At 42.8% G+C, this 23,394-nt stretch overlaps 3 protein-coding genes and 4 non-coding genes across 7 annotated transcripts; 6 read left to right on the top strand and 1 right to left on the bottom strand.

Annotated features, from left to right (window-relative positions):
* The first annotated feature begins 242 nt into the window (after positions 1–242).
* Trnat-ugu lies at positions 243–354 on the top strand. The gene is made up of 2 exons: positions 243–280; positions 319–354. It is a non-coding gene; the product is annotated as a tRNA-Thr (tRNA).
* An 8,672-nt stretch (positions 355–9,026) lies between these two features.
* On the top strand, positions 9,027–13,978 carry LOC124336725. The gene is made up of 2 exons (XM_046790505.1): positions 9,027–11,186; positions 11,972–13,978. The coding sequence occupies exons 1-2, from the start codon at positions 9,027–9,029 to the stop codon at positions 13,976–13,978; spliced, it is 4,167 nt and encodes a 1,388-aa protein (XP_046646461.1).
* Positions 13,979–17,071: 3,093 nt separating this feature from the next.
* LOC124336814 lies at positions 17,072–18,112 on the bottom strand. The gene is made up of 3 exons (XM_046790621.1): positions 17,760–18,112; positions 17,389–17,646; positions 17,072–17,301 (listed from the first exon to the last, which is right to left on the bottom strand). Exons 1-3 carry the CDS (start codon positions 17,985–17,987, stop codon positions 17,206–17,208), a joined length of 582 nt encoding a protein of 193 aa, XP_046646577.1. The 5' UTR covers positions 17,988–18,112; the 3' UTR covers positions 17,072–17,205.
* Positions 18,113–18,852: 740 nt separating this feature from the next.
* Positions 18,853–20,607, top strand: LOC124336810 (beta-1,3-glucan-binding protein-like). The gene is made up of 6 exons (XM_046790616.1): positions 18,853–19,261; positions 19,338–19,472; positions 19,565–19,692; positions 19,748–19,946; positions 20,019–20,220; positions 20,309–20,607. Exons 1-6 carry the CDS (start codon positions 19,080–19,082, stop codon positions 20,516–20,518), a joined length of 1,056 nt encoding a protein of 351 aa, XP_046646572.1. The 5' UTR covers positions 18,853–19,079; the 3' UTR covers positions 20,519–20,607.
* A 41-nt stretch (positions 20,608–20,648) lies between these two features.
* On the top strand, positions 20,649–20,765 carry Trnai-uau. The gene is made up of 2 exons: positions 20,649–20,686; positions 20,730–20,765. It is a non-coding gene; the product is annotated as a tRNA-Ile (tRNA).
* Positions 20,766–21,013: 248 nt separating this feature from the next.
* Positions 21,014–21,131, top strand: Trnai-uau. Its single transcript has 2 exons — positions 21,014–21,051; positions 21,096–21,131. It is a non-coding gene; the product is annotated as a tRNA-Ile (tRNA).
* A 367-nt stretch (positions 21,132–21,498) lies between these two features.
* On the top strand, positions 21,499–21,615 carry Trnai-uau. Its single transcript has 2 exons — positions 21,499–21,536; positions 21,580–21,615. It is a non-coding gene; the product is annotated as a tRNA-Ile (tRNA).
* Positions 21,616–23,394: the final 1,779 nt, after the last annotated feature.

The raw sequence follows: 23,394 nt of genomic DNA on the forward strand, positions 1-23,394 counted from the left end.
ACTCAGAAATACTCATACTCAAAAATTATAATATTTGCAAAAAACATGTGTACTTTAACTAACATTTGGCTAGATGACTAGCAAGTTCCCTCGCAAGTTCCTCAAAGGGCAAGAACATTTTGTTCCTAAGGGTAGCATATATAGACAAGTATTTACATCGAATTTTAACTACAGTTAATTGCTCGGAAAATTGCTGCCAAGTTTTAGAAGTTTGGTGATTTTAGTTGTAGAATGATTTTTCAGCTCCAGTGGCGCAGTCGGTTAGCGCATGGTACTTGTATGACAGTATTCATGAACATTACCCGAATCGAATAAGATATGCCGAGGTCGCGAGTTCGAGCCTCGCCTGGAGCAGTGTTTAATTTTAATTAAAACATATTGCACACGTAAATAATAGGCCTTATTATCACCAGATTACCAGATGCTGCTATAGGTATCAAACGACAGCCGTTTGAATTCGAAAAACTCAATGAGAAAATTCTGTTTAATTAGTTTCGTGTATAGTTATCGGATCAAAAAGTTTATTAGCCTAATATGGTTTATAAGACATTATACATGCACGACTGACTTTGCCTTAGTAGTCGACCTACGTCATGTAACAAAGCTAAAATGAAACAAAACAGCAAGACTTGTTTCGTTTTGAATTTGAAATGTTCCGTAATAACAGGTTCGATGGTATTGACTTCAGTGTTTGGCACGTGTCCATACGAATACGAAAGCTGTCCTAAACTTCGACACTTGCTTCGACAGTTGCTTGTGCATTATAACCAGCCACACTTGATTCTGTGGATCGGACCCTGCTGTCAGCATAGATGGCCTGTATATGTATCAAACGCAGAAAACCGGACTAATTATTTTTGATAAGCTCGCACTCCAATATTATACTTTTATCTTGCCTATATTTTTGAACAAATGCTTTTGTTTATGCCTTTGCTTTCTTTTCTCACCGTCAGGATCGGAATAATTGTTTTTATTTCCTTGTTTTCCTTATCTGCTGTCATCATTAATTATCTCTCCCGATTAGGCATCTGTGTCCTCGACGACGATTTGCACGCTACAAACTCAAGGTTGTTTTTCTTACACCGCAACAGTGCGTACCAACCAAAATGTCATGACACACACGCACGCGAACACGTCAAAACTGGATGATTCCAGATTTTAACAACTAGAATAAGATTTCTTCTGCTTCCATTTGATTTTAACGAAAAACGCAAAACTAGTACCGTAACATTGATTAAGAAAAATGTAACCAAGAATTTAAAGCCACTCACATGAAGACATTTCAAATATTTAAACCCAAAAATTCATGTATTATGATTAGCGAATGAAATAAATACAAAATTAAAACTTTTTCGTCGTCGGTAATTCGGTTCCAAAACGTAAAAAAAACCCTTATAAATGGTACCGCGCGATAGGCTCTCTTATCCTTTACTTGTAGTGTAATTCTAGCTATGTTTATGCTTGATGTTCTACATAAAGTTTACAATGAATGCCAACATTACCAACAATAGAAACAGAGATAGCCAACCTTCATCGGTATCGCATATACAACTTATTTCGCCTTTTGTATTCGAAATTCGAGCGCGTCCTCGGGATATAACGTTTTTCATCTGTAAAAGGAACTTCTTTATCTTTCAATCAGCAGTTGCTGGAGGGAAGAGTGTATTTTTCTAACCGTAAAAACGTCGTAACTTGGCAGGTGTATGCTTAAAATATGTAACAACAGCAGCATTCAAATTCAGTATAGATCTAAGTGACTGACTTGTCCCCTTATTCCTTCTACCCCGTCAAGAATAGAAATGACTTGAACATTCGGTTCCAACCAAGAATCTAATAAAAAAAAAACCATTTGTCAACAGTTTTGTTGAGTGAGATTCATAGAACTAGTAGCCTATAACAATTTTTAAGATTTAGTACTAAAATAGGGCCTACCTGCCAAACTTGCTCTTTTCTGTTGACATTGACGGTAAACGAAGCATTTGCAAGATTCTTCATCCGTGCGAACAAATAGCGCTTTTTCTTTTGACAGTGGCCAATCAATCGTGAAGAATAAAAGATTTCCGTTTCCCGTTTGATTAAACATAACGGGTGAGCAACTAGGTATTTTATAAAAAGAGAACAAATATTTGACATGTGCTTGTAAAGAAGCGGAGAACAGCTATTATTATTAAATGTTTAGAAGAAATGAACTTCTAAATATAATGGTGGAATTTAAAAAGTGTGATGACTTGCGATATTGCAACATTGTATTGCCCGTCGGCTACTTGACAGCCTCCCATCCTCCCCTTGAGTTTACCCTTTGTCTAATCGACACAGTAGATACACGACTGAGGCCTAGTGCACACCCGCTACTGAGGCCCCTCCATTAGGGGAGACTGGAGTAAAACGGGACGGTTTTTGTTTCCCCCCTATATCTCCCAAACTAATTATTGAATTTCTTTAAAATTTTGTTTTTATGTATTCCATATTGTAATGAACCCCCCATATTTTTTATATAATTTTATAATGAACCATTTCCCCATAAAATACCTTTAAAGTTTCCTCAGATTTGTGGGAGGGGCCTATTTTGGGGGGTAATTGAGGGCACTGGGGTGGGTGATGAGGGACGTCCTCCGTTTTCGCCTTAAAATTCATCAATAAAATTAAAAAAAATTGAAAAAGTGTTCCACTGCATATACTCTTTGAGTTTATAAATGTTTCAAATTGATTATTGTGTTAATGAACCTTTTTTCTTATAAATACAAAAACCCTTATGGAGCAGTAGGACATCCTGCGTTGCTAGGTAACGAAATCGAGCCTCTTAAAAATGCTGTACGCTGATTGGTCCGTAACTGTCCCAAATTAGCCAAAAACAGCTGTCCCGATTTCCCGGTTTAGACACTTTTTTTTTAAAGTTCATACTGTCTAAACTAATCGATCTAAAATTATAATTTATGTTTTAAACGATCAAGAAATGAATCAGCTTCATTTCCATATTAAATTTACATGCCATTAGCGTTTATTTGTTTCTTCAAACATAAAATGGCGGAGACAAAAATTTCTAAAAAAAAACCGTTTTTTTTGTTTTGTCAATAACTCATGCAGTTATTGACAAAAACCAACCAAATTTCATGCCAAATTAGATTATACAGATTTACATAACATACTAAAAATTTTTACAGTTTTATTAACATCTACTATTTTTCCCCCCACTGTCCCTTTTGACCCGGTGTCCCGTTTTACTCCAGTCTCCCCTACTTTACACGACTCAATACATTTAGTTCATTCAATCATCGACGTCTAGTTTATTCCGCCGAGTGACGTCATTACATGGCGCAGTTGCTAACTTATTCTACACCACCGTGTTAAGTATTATTAATTATTAAACTAGTGTACCATTTTGTAGGGGTCGAAGCAAGAATACGACCCTACGTGACTAGTCTGCCATTTTTTCACAAAAATTTTTCTGCTCGCTGTCATTCTTTGTACTCGTGATCTCAGCAATTCAAACGCTGTCTACGATCGACGAATTTAATTATTCATGGTGAAAACTGAAGACAGCAAATCACCAGCAGATATTTTTGGTTTATCCCGACTATTCATCGTGGCTCCAGAAGAAGAAGAAGAAGAAGTTGTACACGTGCCAGCCATGCCACCGAAAGCTTTCAAGCCGTATGGATCACCTCCAAGATTTGATCTCGATGAATACAAAGATTCATTCGAGCTTTGGCACCAACAATGGAAGATTTTTCTCGCGCTTTCAACCATCGACTCTGTACTTGAAGACGGTGAGCGCCCAGCCTACAAAACTAACATTTTACTTTCTTGTCTCTCAAAGGAAACTCTTCAATCCGTTATGTCTATGGGGCTAACTGATGCTCAGATGGGGGATCACGAGGTCGTGATCCAGAAGTTGCGTGAACGCTGTAATGCAGGACGAAATCGACACGTCTGGCGCCAACAATTCGCTTTAAGCAAACAACGAGCGAACGAGGCTGCCGACAATTGGCTTTGCGATCTCCGTGATCTAGCTCGCAAGTGCGAATTCGACACTGACTGCTGCGCAAATTGTCAACCCACCCGCATCCTTGGTCAAGTAGTCCATGGAGTTTACGACGATGAAATCCGACGGAAACTCCTCGAAAAAGGTGCAACCCTTACTCTCGACCAAGCCATCGACATTCTACGTGTAGCAGAGGCTGCTTCTCAACAAGCAACAAATCTGAAGACTGGCGACGCGGCAGCAATTCAAGCGCTGCCCAAATCGTCATACAAGAAAGGTAAATCTCAAACACCGCCCAGCACGAAATCCAATCAGTCGGCGAAGGACAGACCGTCCGGTAAGCAGCCGAAAGATGACATCAAATCAGAAGGATGCTGGAACTGTGGCAGTGAAACCCGCCACTCACGTCAACTATGCCCAGCAAACGGAAAAGAATGCGGCAAGTGCACGAAGATTGGTCATTTTGCAAGAGTGTGCAGCTCAAAGAAGAGCACAAAACCGCCTCAAACCGGATGCATCACGCTCGACCCTAATTCTCCAGCTCGTGTTGCAGGCATAGAAAAGTCCGATTTCGTCAAAGCAGGAATTCAACCCAATGGCAGTAAGAAAGAACTTATCATTCAAATTTTGCCAGACACAGGGGCACAAATCGACGCCATCCCGGCCGATATGTACCACGACGAAATTCGAGACACCAAGCTTTTGCCCAGGGGCACCAACGCCATTACAGCTACCGGAAGCCCCATCATCAGCATCGGAACGTTCGAAGCAACAATCCGTTGGCCAACGGGTAAAAAGAGTAAATCAATCAAAACAATCTTTCACGTATTACAGGATCTTAAACAGCCGGTGCTATCGAAGATTACTCAAAAAGCACTCGGAATGTTGCCAGCTGGTTACCCTCACGAGAGCATCAACGCAATCAAAAAGGAGGAGCCACGAAACGATCCTGGCTCCAAGTTTTTTCCGCGTCTCATGGCGACAGTCGGAATCAACCCGACGGAAGAGAGGAAGAAGGAGGACCTAAACCAGTTAACGGCCGTCCATCCCCACATCTTTGACGGAATCTGTCGACCCATGGCGGGCCCGGCATGTCATTTCGAGCTCAAGGAAGGCGCGATTCCAGCCGCCATCCGCGGATCTCGTCCCGTCTCAGTCCCTCTCATGCCAAGATTAAAACAGGAGCTGGACCTCCTCGAGAAGCAGGAGATAATCCGGAAAGTAACGAAACCAACAGCTTGGGTCCATCCGATGGTGCTGGCCACGAAGAAAGATGGCGGCATCAGAGTTTGTGTGGATTTCACGATCTTAAACCACAACATCATCCGGCCGAGATTCGACACGGCCACACCTTTCCAAGCAGTGCGAACGATTCCACCAGGTATGAAATTTTTCACAATAATCGACGCCCTGAAAGGTTATCACCAAGTGCAACTGGACGAAGAATCGGCAGCCTTGACAACGTTTTCAACTCCGTTTGGCCGGTATCAATATCGGCGCCTTCCGTTCGGCATCACGCACGCAGGAGACGACTACAGCCGTCGCGTCTCCGAAGTCTTTGACGACATCCCAAATTACCGCCGGATCGTCGAAGACGTGATGGTTTTTTCTGCAACCTACGAGGAGCACATCGAGCTGGTGCGCCGTCTTTTTCAACGAGCGGCCGACCACAACATCGCGATCAACGTTGGGAAAATGGTATTTGCCCAGCCAACAGCGAGATTCGGAGGCTACATCGTGAGCTCCGAACCCTACTAACACAGCGATGTACCATGGATATGACTGCAGCGTACTCCCAAGGATAAGGGAGATACAAACAGCATATCCATGGAATGCTTCATGTTGATCCTTATTTCCCCTTCCCCGCACGTACCATTTGTATGTGCCTTGAATATACCGGTTTGTGTATACACAGTATCCCTAAGTAACATCCATCTTTGGATATGATTCTGTTAGAAAATAAAAGCTAAAAGTCTCAACCCAGATTTGAACTACTGACCTTCTTTTCCGTAGCTCACCTCTCTGACCACTAGACCAACTTTTCATAAGGAACAAATGTTTGGGAGTAATGGAAATTTAGATATTTTTTAGCTTTTTCGTCCACTGTGTACCTAATATGGTTATACTGTGATGCACATTCTGTGTATGTACCAAATGGTATATCAACAAAATCATACCCCCGGGTATATTACTTTGACGTACAATCAGTATATTAATGAATATACGCTGGTGGATCTACGATGAATATTCTTTATTTGATCCCATCCTAGATCCGAATAAATTTATACCTACGCTATACTACCGCCCTCCAATTGCGACCTGGATCTATTCATCCCATATTTACCTACATCTTACATTAAGTGGATGGGCCGTGTTAGTAGGGAAGGTTTCCAGCCGAATCCGGATTTAACTAAAGCAATCCGCGAGTTCCCACAGCCGAAAAACATCACAGACGTAAGAGCATTTCATGGTTTGTGTCAACAGGTTGGCAACTTTTCTACCAAAGTCGCCGAGTCGCTGAAGCCGCTGTCACCCCTTCTGAAAAAAGGAATGCTGTGGGAGTGGACGACAACGCATGAAGACGCGTTCCTAAAAGCCAGAAAAGCACTGTCTGAAATGCACGACCTAGTCTTTTACGACCAGAATCGACCGACAGCTCTACACGTCGACGCATCTCGACTTTTCGGCCTTGGTTTCATCTTGAAGCAAAAAGACGCCGAGGGGAGCTGGCGAATGGTCCAAGCAGGCTCCAGGTATTTATCAGAAACTGAATCGCGCTATGCGATGATCGAGTTGGAGTGCTTAGGAGCAGCATGGGCGATGCAGAAGTGTCGTCAATTCATCGAGGGTCTGCCAACGTTCGAGCTCATCACGGATCACAAACCGCTAGTGCCGATCCTAAACGACCACAGCCTCGACAAACTTGACAACCCGAGAATTCTCCGTCTCCGACTCAAGATGCAGCGTTATCAGTTTAAAGCCCGATGGGTGCCGGGAAAAGAAAACGTCGAAGCCGATGCACTATCCAGAGCGCCGGTAGACACCGCATCCAAAGAAGACGAATTAGCAGAAGGACCAGCGTCATTTTCTGCAAAACTGGCCCTTATTAACGCCATCAGTGGGTCCGATGCAGCAGTACTGGACCCCGTGCTTGAACGCATCAAAATGGCAGCCCAAAAAGACAAGCAGATGATCGAGTTGCGGGAGATTATCATCAACGGTTTCCCAAACGACAAATGCAATTTATCTCTAACTCTCCGTCCATTTTGGAATATTAGGTCCCAGCTCGCAATAGACGAGACAGATGGAATGATCGTGGCAGGAACCAGGGTCGTAATTCCAGCCGAATGCCGTCAACCCCTACTCCAAGACTTAATCAACATGCATCAAGGTGCCACGAAGCTAAGGCAGCGCGCAAGAATGTCCGTGTATTGGCCAGGAATGGACAACGACATCGCCAACGCCGCCAAAACATGCCCGTCGTGCACCGAAAAACTTCCGTCGCTCCCGCGTGAACCGTTAAAACCACACGAAGCAGCGACCCGTCCGTTCGAACAGCTCCATTCGGACATTGCAACAGTGAACGGACGTGATTTTCTCATCATCGCCGACCAGTACAGCGGTTGGCCAGACGTCATCCCATTCCCGAACAAAAACACGACAGCCCGTCGCGTCGTCGATGCAGTGCGTGAATTTTTTATTCGTGGTCCAGGAGCCCCTGTCAAATTCTGGAGTGATAACGGGCCCCAATTCAATGCCGTCGAATTCAAGAATTTTGCAAAAGACTGGGGCGTATCAATCGGAAATTCAGCGCCCCACTACCCCCAGTCAAACGGATTTGCCGAAGCGACCATCAAGAGCATGAAGAAACTCATCACTGGCTCATGGAGAAATGGCTCCTTCGACACAAACAAATTCGCAAAATCTATTTTACTTTTCAGGAACGCTCCTCGCTCAGGTGCAGCATCGCCAGCCCAAATGGTATTCAACCGACCAGTGCGCGACGCTCTACCGGCACACCGCCGATCTTTTGCACCTGAATGGCAGCTGAAAGCTGACATCTTAGAAAAAAGGGCGAGAAGAGCAAAAGAAGTGCAAATCGAGCACTACAACCGGACAGCTCACCCATTGCAGCCCTTCGAAATTGGAGACCATGTGATTGTTCAACACCCCGTCTCCAAATGCTGGGCAACAACAGCAATCGTCGTAGAGATCGGCCCAAACAGGGATTACATCGTTAAGACACCAGCCGGTCGTCTTTTTCGCCGAAATCGACGAATGCTACGAAAAAGAGTGCCAGTCATGCCAGGCAATCCGCCTGCGGGGCCATCAATCCAGCCGGCCCCAACTCCACCGGAAGAAAATCAACCCGGATCAAATGGAACAGCTGGAACCACCCGCCGGAAGCGCGGAAAAGCCAAGAGAACGCCAAACGATACGCCGAGACGATCAACACGCCAGACTAAACGTCCAACGCGATACACCAAATAGAATAATTTCATTTTTCTTTAATGTATAATCGTCTCTTTCATCAATGCCTATCCCTTCTCTTAATGTAATCAATTTAATCAAAAAGTGAAAGTTCCCACTTTAACTCAAAAAAGGGGACGTGTGATGACTTGCGATATTGCAACATTGTATTGCCCGTCGGCTACTTGACAGCCTCCCATCCTCCCCTTGAGTTTACCCTTTGTCTAATCGACACAGTAGATACACGACTGAGGCCTAGTGCACACCCGCTACTGAGGCCCCTCCATTACTTTACACGACTCAATACATTTAGTTCATTCAATCATCGACGTCTAGTTTATTCCGCCGAGTGACGTCATTACATGGCGCAGTTGCTAACTTATTCTACACCACCGTGTTAAGTATTATTAATTATTAAACTAGTGTACCATTTTGTAGGGGTCGAAGCAAGAATACGACCCTACGTGACTAGTCTGCCATTTTTTTCACAAAAATTTTTCTGCTCGCTGTCATTCTTTGTACTCGTGATCTCAGCAATTCAAACGCTGTCTACGATCGACGAATTTAATTATTCATGGTGAAAACTGAAGACAGCAAATCACCAGCAGATATTTTTGGTTTATCCCGACTATTCATCGTGGCTCCAGAAGAAGAAGAAGAAGAAGTTGTACACGTGCCAGCCATGCCACCGAAAGCTTTCAAGCCGTATGGATCACCTCCAAGATTTGATCTCGATGAATACAAAGATTCATTCGAGCTTTGGCACCAACAATGGAAGATTTTTCTCGCGCTTTCAACCATCGACTCTGTACTTGAAGACGGTGAGCGCCCAGCCTACAAAACTAACATTTTACTTTCTTGTCTCTCAAAGGAAACTCTTCAATCCGTTATGTCTATGGAGCTAACTGATGCTCAGATGGGGGATCACGAGGTCGTGATCCAGAAGTTGCGTGAACGCTGTAATGCAGGACGAAATCGACACGTCTGGCGCCAACAATTCGCTTTAAGCAAACAACGAGCGAACGAGGCTGCCGACAATTGGCTTTGCGATCTCCGTGATCTAGCTCGCAAGTGCGAATTCGACACTGACTGCTGCGCAAATTGTCAACCCACCCGCATCCTTGGTCAAGTAGTCCATGGAGTTTACGACGATGAAATCCGACGGAAACTCCTCGAAAAAGGTGCAACCCTTACTCTCGACCAAGCCATCGACATTCTACGTGTAGCAGAGGCTGCTTCTCAACAAGCAACAAATCTGAAGACTGGCGACGCGGCAGCAATTCAAGCGCTGCCCAAATCGTCATACAAGAAAGGTAAATCTCAAACACCGCCCAGCACGAAATCCAATCAGTCGGCGAAGGACAGACCGTCCGGTAAGCAGCCGAAAGATGACATCAAATCAGAAGGATGCTGGAACTGTGGCAGTGAAACCCGCCACTCACGTCAACTATGCCCAGCAAACGGAAAAGAATGCGGCAAGTGCACGAAGATTGGTCATTTTGCAAGAGTGTGCAGCTCAAAGAAGAGCACAAAACCGCCTCAAACCGGATGCATCACGCTCGACCCTAATTCTCCAGCTCGTGTTGCAGGCATAGAAAAGTCCGATTTCGTCAAAGCAGGAATTCAACCCAATGGCAGTAAGAAAGAACTTATCATTCAAATTTTGCCAGACACAGGGGCACAAATCGACGCCATCCCGGCCGATATGTACCACGACGAAATTCGAGACACCAAGCTTTTGCCCAGGGGCACCAACGCCATTACAGCTACCGGAAGCCCCATCATCAGCATCGGAACGTTCGAAGCAACAATCCGTTGGCCAACGGGTAAAAAGAGTAAATCAATCAAAACAATCTTTCACGTATTACAGGATCTTAAACAGCCGGTGCTATCGAAGATTACTCAAAAAGCACTCGGAATGTTGCCAGCTGGTTACCCTCACGAGAGCATCAACGCAATCAAAAAGGAGGAGCCACGAAACGATCCTGGCTCCAAGTTTTTTCCGCGTCTCATGGCGACAGTCGGAATCAACCCGACGGAAGAGAGGAAGAAGGAGGACCTAAACCAGTTAACGGCCGTCCATCCCCACATCTTTGACGGAATCTGTCGACCCATGGCGGGCCCGGCATGTCATTTCGAGCTCAAGGAAGGCGCGATTCCAGCCGCCATCCGCGGATCTCGTCCCGTCTCAGTCCCTCTCATGCCAAGATTAAAACAGGAGCTGGACCTCCTCGAGAAGCAGGAGATAATCCGGAAAGTAACGGAACCAACAGCTTGGGTCCATCCGATGGTGCTGGCCACGAAGAAAGATGGCGGCATCAGAGTTTGTGTGGATTTCACGATCTTAAACCACAACATCATCCGGCCGAGATTCGACACGGCCACACCTTTCCAAGCAGTGCGAACGATTCCACCAGGTATGAAATTTTTCACAATAATCGACGCCCTGAAAGGTTATCACCAAGTGCAACTGGACGAAGAATCGGCAGCCTTGACAACGTTTTCAACTCCGTTTGGCCGGTATCAATATCGGCGCCTTCCGTTCGGCATCACGCACGCAGGAGACGACTACAGCCGTCGCGTCTCCGAAGTCTTTGACGACATCCCAAATTACCGCCGGATCGTCGAAGACGTGATGGTTTTTTCTGCAACCTACGAGGAGCACATCGAGCTGGTGCGCCGTCTTTTTCAACGAGCGGCCGACCACAACATCGCGATCAACGTTGGGAAAATGGTATTTGCCCAGCCAACAGCGAGATTCGGAGGCTACATCGTGAGATCCGAACCCTACTAACACAGCGATGTACCATGGATATGACTGCAGCGTACTCCCAAGGATAAGGGAGATACAAACAGCATACCATGGAATGCTTCATGTTGATCCTTATTTCCCCTTCCCCGCACGTACCATTTGTATGTGCCTTGAATATACCGGTTTGTGTATACACAATATCCCTAAGTAACATCCATCTTTGGATATGATTCTGTTAGAAAATAAAAGCTAAAAGTCTCAACCCAGATTTGAACTACTGACCTTCTTTTCCGTAGCTCACCTCTCTGACCACTAGACCAACTTTTCATAAGGAACAAATGTTTGGGAGTAATGGAAATTTAGATATTTTTTAGCTTTTTCGTCCACTGTGTACCTAATATGGTTATACTGTGATGCACATTCTGTGTATGTACCAAATGGTATATCAACAAAATCATACCCCCGGGTATATTACTTTGACGTACAATCAGTATATTAATGAATATACGCTGGTGGATCTACGATGAATATTCTTTATTTGATCCCATCCTAGATCCGAATAAATTTATACCTACGCTATACTACCGCCCTCCAATTGCGACCTGGATCTATTCATCCCATATTTACCTACATCTTACATTAAGTGGATGGGCCGTGTTAGTAGGGAAGGTTTCCAGCCGAATCCGGATTTAACTAAAGCAATCCGCGAGTTCCCACAGCCGAAAAACATCACAGACGTAAGAGCATTTCATGGTTTGTGTCAACAGGTTGGCAACTTTTCTACCAAAGTCGCCGAGTCGCTGAAGCCGCTGTCACCCCTTCTGAAAAAAGGAATGCTGTGGGAGTGGACGACAACGCATGAAGACGCGTTCCTAAAAGCCAGAAAAGCACTGTCTGAAATGCACGACCTAGTCTTTTACGACCAGAATCGACCGACAGCTCTACACGTCGACGCATCTCGACTTTTCGGCCTTGGTTTCATCTTGAAGCAAAAAGACGCCGAGGGGAGCTGGCGAATGGTCCAAGCAGGCTCCAGGTATTTATCAGAAACTGAATCGCGCTATGCGATGATCGAGTTGGAGTGCTTAGGAGCAGCATGGGCGATGCAGAAGTGTCGTCAATTCATCGAGGGTCTGCCAACGTTCGAGCTCATCACGGATCACAAACCGCTAGTGCCGATCCTAAACGACCACAGCCTCGACAAACTTGACAACCCGAGAATTCTCCGTCTCCGACTCAAGATGCAGCGTTATCAGTTTAAAGCCCGATGGGTGCCGGGAAAAGAAAACGTCGAAGCCGATGCACTATCCAGAGCGCCGGTAGACACCGCATCCAAAGAAGACGAATTAGCAGAAGGACCAGCGTCATTTTCTGCAAAACTGGCCCTTATTAACGCCATCAGTGGGTCCGATGCAGCAGTACTGGACCCCGTGCTTGAACGCATCAAAATGGCAGCCCAAAAAGACAAGCAGATGATCGAGTTGCGGGAGATTATCATCAACGGTTTCCCAAACGACAAATGCAATTTATCTCTAACTCTCCGTCCATTTTGGAATATTAGGTCCCAGCTCGCAATAGACGAGACAGATGGAATGTTCGTGGCAGGAACCAGGGTCGTAATTCCAGCCGAATGCCGTCAACCCCTACTCCAAGACTTAATCAACATGCATCAAGGTGCCACGAAGCTAAGGCAGCGCGCAAGAATGTCCGTGTATTGGCCAGGAATGGACAACGACATCGCCAACGCCGCCAAAACATGCCCGTCGTGCACCGAAAAACTTCCGTCGCTCCCGCGTGAACCGTTAAAACCACACGAAGCAGCGACCCGTCCGTTCGAACAGCTCCATTCGGACATTGCAACAGTGAACGGACGTGATTTTCTCATCATCGCCGACCAGTACAGCGGTTGGCCAGACGTCATCCCATTCCCGAACAAAAACACGACAGCCCGTCGCGTCGTCGATGCAGTGCGTGAATTTTTTATTCGTGGTCCAGGAGCCCCTGTCAAATTCTGGAGTGATAACGGGCCCCAATTCAATGCCGTCGAATTCAAGAATTTTGCAAAAGACTGGGGCGTATCAATCGGAAATTCAGCGCCCCACTACCCCCAGTCAAACGGATTTGCCGAAGCGACCATCAAGAGCATGAAGAAACTCATCACTGGCTCATGGAGAAATGGCTCCTTCGACACAAACAAATTCGCAAAATCTATTTTACTTTTCAGGAACGCTCCTCGCTCAGGTGCAGCATCGCCAGCCCAAATGGTATTCAACCGACCAGTGCGCGACGCTCTACCGGCACACCGCCGATCTTTTGCACCTGAATGGCAGCTGAAAGCTGACATCTTAGAAAAAAGGGCGAGAAGAGCAAAAGAAGTGCAAATCGAGCACTACAACCGGACAGCTCACCCATTGCAGCCCTTCGAAATTGGAGACCATGTGATTGTTCAACACCCCGTCTCCAAATGCTGGGCAACAACAGCAATCGTCGTAGAGATCGGCCCAAACAGGGATTACATCGTTAAGACACCAGCCGGTCGTCTTTTTCGCCGAAATCGACGAATGCTACGAAAAAGAGTGCCAGTCATGCCAGGCAATCCGCCTGCGGGGCCATCAATCCAGCCGGCCCCAACTCCACCGGAAGAAAATCAACCCGGATCAAATGGAACAGCTGGAACCACCCGCCGGAAGCGCGGAAAAGCCAAGAGAACGCCAAACGATACGCCGAGACGATCAACACGCCAGACTAAACGTCCAACGCGATACACCAAATAGAATAATTTCATTTTTCTTTAATGTATAATCGTCTCTTTCATCAATGCCTATCCCTTCTCTTAATGTAATCAATTTAATCAAAAAGTGAAAGTTCCCACTTTAACTCAAAAAAGGGGACGTGTGATGACTTGCGATATTGCAACATTGTATTGCCCGTCGGCTACTTGACAGCCTCCCATCCTCCCCTTGAGTTTACCCTTTGTCTAATCGACACAGTAGATACACGACTGAGGCCTAGTGCACACCCGCTACTCAGGCCCCTCCATTACTTTACACGACTCAATACATTTAGTTCATTCAATCATCGACGTCTAGTTTATTCCGCCGAGTGACGTCATTACAAAAAGTTGATCGGCAAGTTTTTTTTTTGTTTAAACATTTTTGGGAAAGCGGCTATACTTAGCTACTAGTTTAACTTTGCTATAATAAGCTAAAATAAATTCTAATTGAATAAAATAAAATCTAAGCGAAATCCCAGGTTCCTATGTTCCGTAACTGAAATCTGAAACGACAAAAACCCTTCAAAACTGTTTTAAAAAAATCAAACAAGGGATATGCCGCCCCGGCCGCCCTCAGCAGCCCTCCCACGCCATCTATAATAAAATGTTTCCTATTTCTAGCCAGAAGAGGCTTCCCTTTTCCAGGTAGTTGCTTCAAATTTGAATAGGAGTAAGGGAAAGGGGCAAGTGTGTCTTTTTCTAACCGTAAAAACGTCGTAACTTGGAAGCAGGTGTTTACTTAAAATATGTAACAACAGCAGCATTCAAATTCAATTTAAACAACGCGCAAGTTCACGCACTACTGATCACAGCAGCAGAAAAAGCAAAATAAATCACGAAATAGACGACAACCCTAGCAAACCGGGTAGTCGAAATTCCTTTGCGTTTGCAAGTCTTATTCCTGGATTTATCAAATCGTCGTTTGGCAGTTCTCGAGACTCTAAATCTAAATCTCGTCTTCTAAATCGAGCCGGGAGGAATGGGAAAATTTCCATGCCGAAAAAGTACTGATGAAAGATTACAGACAGCACTTTCAACCGCATCAGTCGATACTACCATCGGTGTTGCGACATTCAACAGACTTAGAAATGAATCCTGCAGAGTTCTGGCCTCCCTCCTTTCAAGCCATGCCGTTCCGAAATATTCCACAGCAATTAAGTGATACCGACCCCAGAAGAAGCCAAAGAAATCGGTCGATTCGGTTATCTTCGCCCACTCAAATGGGACGTGGCATTCACACGAACGCCAACAGAATTGCAAAACTGATGGACCATCCTTCGGGAATGTACTGAAAACCAAAAGATGATTGATAACAATTGCGCGTTGTCACAAAACCCAAATAATCTATTGAATTGTAATAGATTAGGTATTAAGAAGAATGCTTTAAAATTTCACATTTAGGTATACTAACCAAAATCCGGGTATCGGATAAATACATTGTCAACAATCAATACAAGAAAATTTGTACAAATTATTGAAAAAATGTAAATGTAAAATCCGTTTCACCTTCAGCTGACACCAACAGGGAAAGTGAATAGGCAACCGAAAGTTAGAATGCAGAATAGGCCCCAGGCCCCTCTCAGCAAGGCTCCCGGGAAGCTTTTTTTCGCCCAATCAGAATTGAAAGAGAGGAAAAAAACTTAGTAGTACTTATACGACAATATTTAATGTAATTATAATACATCAGCCTCGACGCCCATCAGCAAGAAAAAAATTTAATCGCCACAACTTGGCGATCGGGATCGACGTTTCTGGGTGACATCATCAAAAGTATCCCTGGCGTCTTTTATTCGTTCGAGCCGCTGTTATACTTGGAACTTGAACCATCATCCAGGCTCTAAAACCGAACTGATCCAGTCCTTATTTCATTGCCGCTTCTCCCACGATTACTTGCAAAGTATCAACGGACTCACTCGTCTCCCGAATGATATGCAGAGAAATAAGCGAGTTTGGGATGAGTGCAGCTACTACAATCGAACTTTGTGTCATGACCCGGAGTTTGTCGGTAACCTGTGCTCCAACTTTCCCATCCATTTAATCAAAACGGTCCGGTTAAGAGTCGAGGAATTATCGGCGCTGATAGAAAGTGATCCTTTTGATAACTAAAGAATGGGAAATCATTCATTTGATAGGCGATCCTCGCGGAATCATGGCTTCAAGAGCTGGCCTTGGTTGGTGTCAGGTCAATCCGGCCTCTAACAACGTCAGCCGACTCTCCCAGGTGAAAAAGTACTTAGAATGTACTTAAGTAATAATATGAGAAAACTCAAGTAATACTGAAGGATTTTGGGACAAGTACTATATATATATAGGATAAGTACTATAGGCTACCAGTGATATAGCAGTGTGTCTTTAGTAATATTGACATTGAAACAAAAAAAAAAATACGCCCACTTGGTGATACTTCTACTTTACTGGGTCCACTACAATAAAATGATAGTTTACTTAAATAAACTCATTTTATTACAGTGCAAGGCAGTACTTTTTTACCTGGGCTGCGCCGAGCTGTAAGACGATGTGAAGTTGACAGAAGGTCTTGTAAAGCGGTTTCCGAATCGGCATTATCTGTTGAAATTCGAGGATTTGACTAGCAACGTCGAGATTGAGACGGACAAACTATTTCGTTTCTTAGAAATGCCTGTCACTGTCTCGACCAAAGCTTTTCTCGACAGTCACACCAAATCAAACGACCAAAAAATGAAGGAAGATTTTTTTTTTTTTTACTTTGAGCAGTCGACAATTAGAAAATCAGACGCCGTGGCTAACGAGTGCCTGCCATTCTTTTCGCTTACATTTACTTATCCTTAAAAAATGCCCGTTGTAATTATTCAGATCTGTTTAACCCCGGGAAAATTCTGACATCAGGTATGAATTGATAAAAAAAATTGTGGTTAATTCCATCGCGTATAGTTGTTATCATTAAATAACACATAAAGCACTCCAAAATATTAGGTTGTAGTGCAAATTATTTTTAGTAAAATCAAATAAAGAACTAAATCTTCCGCTTCGACAACAGTAACATTGTGCCTATTTAGCTAAAATATTTACCCTACGAATATAGGTCGATGCACATGGTTGACTTGGAAAATATATATATGCTTAATACTATAAGGAAAATATTATTGCTTTCGGCTTAGAGGCATCTGATTCCTTAATACACAGAATTACTGGATTAAAAAAAATTCTTTAATCAATAACAATAAGAGGAAAAAGCGAATTCTGGAATGATTAAATATTCTTGAAACCACATTCTGCGCCGGAATCTGTTTTCGCAACGACGTCACAATCCGAAGCGCCGTTTTTTTTCAACCAGCAAGTACCGCCCTGAAATTATAGCACAAATTTTATATTATTGGAATTTAAAAATTAAGCGGGCCGCAATAATAAATTTTAAAATTGTGTAGCCTATACTTGATGGTTTGTCCAAGTGAAGTGACTGCATTCCGGGTTTGATTGGCATATTTTTTCGCGGCATTGCTCAGCAGTGCTCGCCACTGCCATCATATCCCGACCCATAAATTCGCAATTGGATGCCCACTTCAGGTTTCCAGCAACCTTCCATCCACTGTTATTTGTCTGCTGAAGGAATCCGCAAACCGCCTCATCATTTGTTTTCGACACTGCATCGAATTCCGACACGGAGCCAGATTTCATCCAGCAGGTTCCCCCCTGAATGGGGAGAATACATTTAATCAAAATAATTATTTGAAGACGGACTTGCTGAACACTTTATAGGCATGATTAACATATAGGAAAGGGAAATAAAATTATGCTGAAATTACGTTATAATTGGTCCAGGTAAAGTGGCTGCAGGGAGAATTCTCCTTGCAAAGCGATCCGCATCGGTCTCCAGGGCTAATCTGATTCTTGAAATCTCGACCTATAAAGTCACACTGGAGTGCCCAGCGTGTGTCGGTTCCATCTCCGTTCCAAACAATAGCAGCCGAATTCCCGATAACTAATATCAGAATCGAGGCTTTCCAGCAGAGGGTCGATCCAACAGTTGTCATTTTCGGATAGTTTGCGACTGCGGATAAAATAACGTGAGCTCGTTCCCTTTTGATACTGCGATACTAATGGGGGGCTCACAGCTTCGGGACCGTTCACTAGTCAATGCACGATTCGCCACCAGTTGTCTCTCGCGTTCTCTTTAGTAGCCTATATACCCGCCTCTTCGTGAAATTAATCTCGGTTACGCTTTAGGCAACCAATATAAATTGCGACACATTTTATTGGACTAAGGAAAATACAAACAACATTTTGTAGAAAATATTGGTAATACTAAGGCAAAAATAAGATTTGACGGATTTGACACAACAAAATAAGTCAGCTAATTGGTGAAAACAGCTTTGAATTCGCTTTAAGTGTTGTTATGCGACTGCTGAATGCTGATTGCATGATGGCTGATGTATTTGTGGAATGAAAATGCCACACCGTAAGCTTCATAGACGTGATCATCGGAACACAAAGTAAAGAAATCTGCTTAGTTATAATACCTGCTAAGTTTTAAGCGAATTTAGCATTATACATATTCTGTCCCAACTATTATTCAAATATTGGACCCATCACAGTTTAGTTACAAAACAAGTTACACCAATGAGCTATAGCTAATATTAAGTGGCGCAACGAAACAAAACAAAACAGCTATCTGTCGTTGATTGAGGTCGCAGGAAGTGTGGCGACAAGTGAATAACCAACTGCGATTGTATGCAGAAGGTGCTAGAATAAACGGGATGCGGAATACAGATTCGGGGTCGTTGGTATCAGCTTGTGAAAAAATTAGAGGTTATTTGCGTTGTTTGCTACATATAGGTACTGTGTTGAGTGTATATATGTGGAGTAAAGTGCGTCTGCACATGTATATTATTGCTGCACAATATACTCGTTACACTTAGATCGTAGAACACGATTAACACATTTCCCAACTCTTTTCAAATCTAACCTCATATACCTATCGCTTTACCAACAACGGAAACTTTGGAAACTCTGGGAGGCTAAACTGTTTTCCCGTGTCTTGCCCACTCCATTCCATTCTCCAGTTAGTCTACAAGTCGAGTGGTTTATACAGCGAGCCGTTCATAAAAATTGTAACTGCAAAAAAGATGAAGCACTTATTGTTGGTCTTTTCAATTCTACAATGTTTCGTGATATCTGTTTTCGCTCAAAATTTGATTTTCGAAGAAAATTTCAATGACTTCAATCGCACCCGCTGGATGCATTTGATCACCGCTTGGCGAGGTGGAAATAGCGAGTTCCAGTATTACACTAACCGCCCTGAAAATAGGTTAATAACGATTTATTATACCATTCTATTTTGATTCATTGAAAGCTAACACAAATATTCTGTTGCAATGTCACAGTTATGTCAAAAACGGAATGCTGTTCATTAAACCAACGCTGACTGCCGACCGTTTTGATAACAATTTTCTTTACTCCGGCACTCTCGATTTGAATAAAGAAGGTTGCAACCTTAACTTGGATAACGGTTGCTCAGTGTAAGTAAAAAAATTTTTCAAAGAATCTAAAAAAAAATGTTGTTTCCTGTAAGGTATAGCGATGCATAAAAATCTATTTTTGAAATCTTTAGAACCGCCGGTGCAGAAATCATCAATCCAATTCAATCAGCGCGACTTGTAACAAGCAATTCGTTCAGTTTTACATATGGAACGGTAGAGGTTCGCGCTAAAATGCCCAACGGGGATTGGATTTGGCCAGGTAAAATTCACTGATGAAATTCATGGTATTCAGTTTAATAATTTTTCTATTTTAGCGATTTGGATGTTGCCAACTGACTCCGCCTACGGGAGCTGGCCACGTTCTGGTGAGATTGACATCGTCGAAATTCGTGGAAATGCTGATTTGACTTGCAATGATGGACAAGGCAAAATTGGAAACAGCAAAATGTTTTCTACTCTTCACTGGGGTCCGGGTTTTTCCCAAAATATGTACCCTAAGACTTCATGGCCAAAGTTGTTTCTATCCTCCAAATCAAAACGAACAATTTTAGCTTAAAACATCGATGTCAATTTGTAATTATTTAGGTCTTTGACGGATGGGAGTACCTTCTCGTCCGACTTCCATGTCTACCGTCTTGAATGGCTTTCTACTGGCTTTACATTTAAGGTGGATGGACAGGTAATTGGTTCTATGTCTCCCCCAGCCGGAGGATTCTGGGAGTTCTCGGGACTGACTGGAACTAATCCATGGGCATCAGGAACTAAAATGGCTCCCTTCGACAAGAGAGTACAAAATTCAATTATTAATTCAAATTGATTATACTTAGTTATGGGAACGCTACTCCAATAACGATTATGTTTTTCTTTTTTTGCAGTTTCACTTCGTTCTTAATGTTGCTGTTGGAGGTCATTTCTTCCCCGATGGCTGTGTAAATGTCCCGTATGACAAACCATGGGCTAAATCCAGTTCAACGCCAATGCGCAATTTCTGGGAGAAAAGATGTCAATGGTATCCTACTTGGTACAAAACATCACGTGATGATGCTGCCATGCAAGTCGACTATATCAAAGTTTGGAGTGCTTAATATATGGTTTCTTTGGGGGGGTTTTCTTTCTAGGTTGCCTTTCATACGCGGAACTAGACTAAAAATACATAAACATCTTAGCAGCATGATGCAATTTAGCATTTCATTTAATAGAGAATCCAATTTATCAGCTCTAGTGGCGCAGTTGGTTAGCGCATGGTACTTATTGGACAGTATACATGTACGAATTAATCATTAATTCTGTTGAGGTATGCCGAGGTCGCGAGGTCGAGCCTCGCCTGGAGCAGTATACGTTTGAAAAAAAAAACATATGATGAGACTATTTGTAAAGCAAATATGTACCTTTACCCATATTTGGCTAGATGACTAACAAGAAGGGGAGGAACATTTTGTTCCTAAGGGTAGTATATAGACAAGTATTTACAGTGAATTTTAACTACAGTTAATTGCACTGAAAACGTCTGACAATTTTTAAAAGTTTGGTGATTTTAGAAGTAGGATAAATTTTCAGTTCCGGTGGCTCCGGATCACTCAGCTACAGTGGCGCAGTCGGTTAGCGCATGGTACTTATAGGACAGTAATCATGTTACATAATCAATTAAATGTCTGAAAAGATATGCCGAGGTCGCGAGTTCGATCCTCTCCTGGAGCAGTAATTGTTTTCTAAGCCCATAATGATAATAATCGTATTGCAGATATGTTGCTTGTGATAAGATTATTGCCGACTAACGAGTTCCTCAGAGGCATGACTATTTTGTTACTAAAAGAAGCATATTGAGCTATATTGAAATGAATGTTAAATAGTTTCTCAGTCGGCTGAAATCTTTTTACAATTAAAACATTTTGTCAATGTTAAGTGGTCATTATGTAGTCTGTAGAGATATGCCCCTCGAGTTCAAATCTCGCCTGAAGAGCAATTGATTTAAGATTACAAGAGTGAGATAAGAAGAAGAAACGGTTCGATTGACTTTTACAGAATATTAACATCTCATAGTTTTGTAGTGCTTTGAAATTTCGCAGCTCCAGTGGCGCAGTCGGTTAGCGCATGGTACTTATAAGGCAGTATTCATGTACGAATCCTTGTTCATATCTGTTGAGAAATGCCGAGGTCGCGAGTTCGAGCCTCGCCTGGAGCAGTGTTTAACTTTAATTAGAATATATTATGCGTATGTAATAGGCTTTATTTACCAGCAGATGAATGCTGCTATAGTAATCAAACGACAGCCGTCTGAATTCGAAAAACTCAGTGCGAAAATTCTGTTTATTTAGTGCCATGTATAGTTATCGGATCAAAAAGTTGATTAAAATGGTATCTAAGACATTATACATGACCGAATGGCCTTGCCTTAGTAGTCGACCTACGTCATGTAACAAAGCTATAAATCGGCTAAAATGAAACAACAGCAAGACCTGATTTGTTTTGAAATTTGAAATGTTTCGCAATAACAGGTTCGATGGTATTGACTTCAGTGTTTGGCACGTGTCCATACGAATGTTGTCCTAAACTCGACAAGTGCTTGAGCATTATAACCAGCCACACTTGATTCTGTGGATCGGCACCAGCTGTCAGCATAGATGGCCTGTATATATATGGATCAATCCAGAAAACCGAACTAATGATTTCTTGATAAGCTCGCAATCAAAAAGTCAATATTATACTTTTATCTTGCCTATATTTTTGAACAAATGCTTTTGTTTATGCCTCGGCTTTCCTTACCGTCAGGATCGGAATAATTGTTTTTATTTCCTTGTGTTCCTTATCTGCTGTCATCACTAATTAATTATCTCTCCCGATAAGGCATCTGTGTCCTCGACGACGATTTGCACGCTAAAAACTCAAGGTTGTTTTTCTTACACCGCAACAGTGCGTACCAACCAAAATATCATGGCACACACGCACGAACACGTCAAAACTGGATGATTCCAGATTTTAACAACTAGAATAAGATTTCTTCTGCTTCCTTTTGATTTTAACGACAAACGCAAAACTAGTACCGTAACGTTGATTAAGAAAAATGTAATCAAGAATTCAAAGTTTCAAACCCACTCACATTAAGACATTTCAAGTATTTAAACCGAAAAATGGCTTTAGGCATGATTAGCGAAATAAATAAATACAAAATTGAATTTTTTTCTTCACAAGTTATAGTCGGCGGTAATTTGGTGTTTGTGTTGGTATATGTTCCAAATCGTTAAATAAAGCCTTAAATAGTACCGTGCGTTTGTCTCTCTTATCCTCCACTTATAGTGTAATTCTAGCTATGTTGATGCTTGAGGTTCTACATAAAGTTTACAGTGAATGCCAACATAACCAACAATAGAAACACTGATAGCCAAAACCTTCATCGGTATTGCATACAACTTATTTCGCCTTTTGTATTTGAAATTCGAGCACCCTCGGGATATAACGTTTTTCATGTGAAAGGAACTTCTTTATCTTGCAGTCAGCAGTTTCTGGAGGGAAGTGTGTCTTTTTCTAGCCGTAAAAACGTCGTAACTTGGCAGCAGGTGTTTACTTAAAATATGTTTAACAACTGCAGAATTCAAATTCAGTATAGACCTAAGTGAATGACTTTTCCCGCTTATTCCTTCTACCCCGTCAAGAATAGAAATGACTTGAACAAAAAAAAACATTCGGTTCCAAGAATCTAAAAAAAAAAAAATTATTTGTCAACAGTTTTGTCGATTGAGATTCATAGAACTAGTATAACAATTTTTAAATAGTACTAAAATGCCTGCCAAGCTTTTGCTCTTTTCTGTTGACATTGACGTTAACGAAGCATTTGCAAGATTCTTCATCCGTGCGAACAACTAGCGCTTTTTCTTTTGACAGTGGCCAATCAATCGTGAAGAATAAAAGATTTCCGTTTGATTAAACATAACGGGTGGGCAACTAGGTATTTTATAAAATGAGA

This window comes from Daphnia pulicaria, chromosome 4 (genome assembly GCF_021234035.1).
Source record: "Daphnia pulicaria isolate SC F1-1A chromosome 4, SC_F0-13Bv2, whole genome shotgun sequence".
Lineage (NCBI taxonomy): Eukaryota > Metazoa > Arthropoda > Branchiopoda > Diplostraca > Daphniidae > Daphnia > Daphnia pulicaria.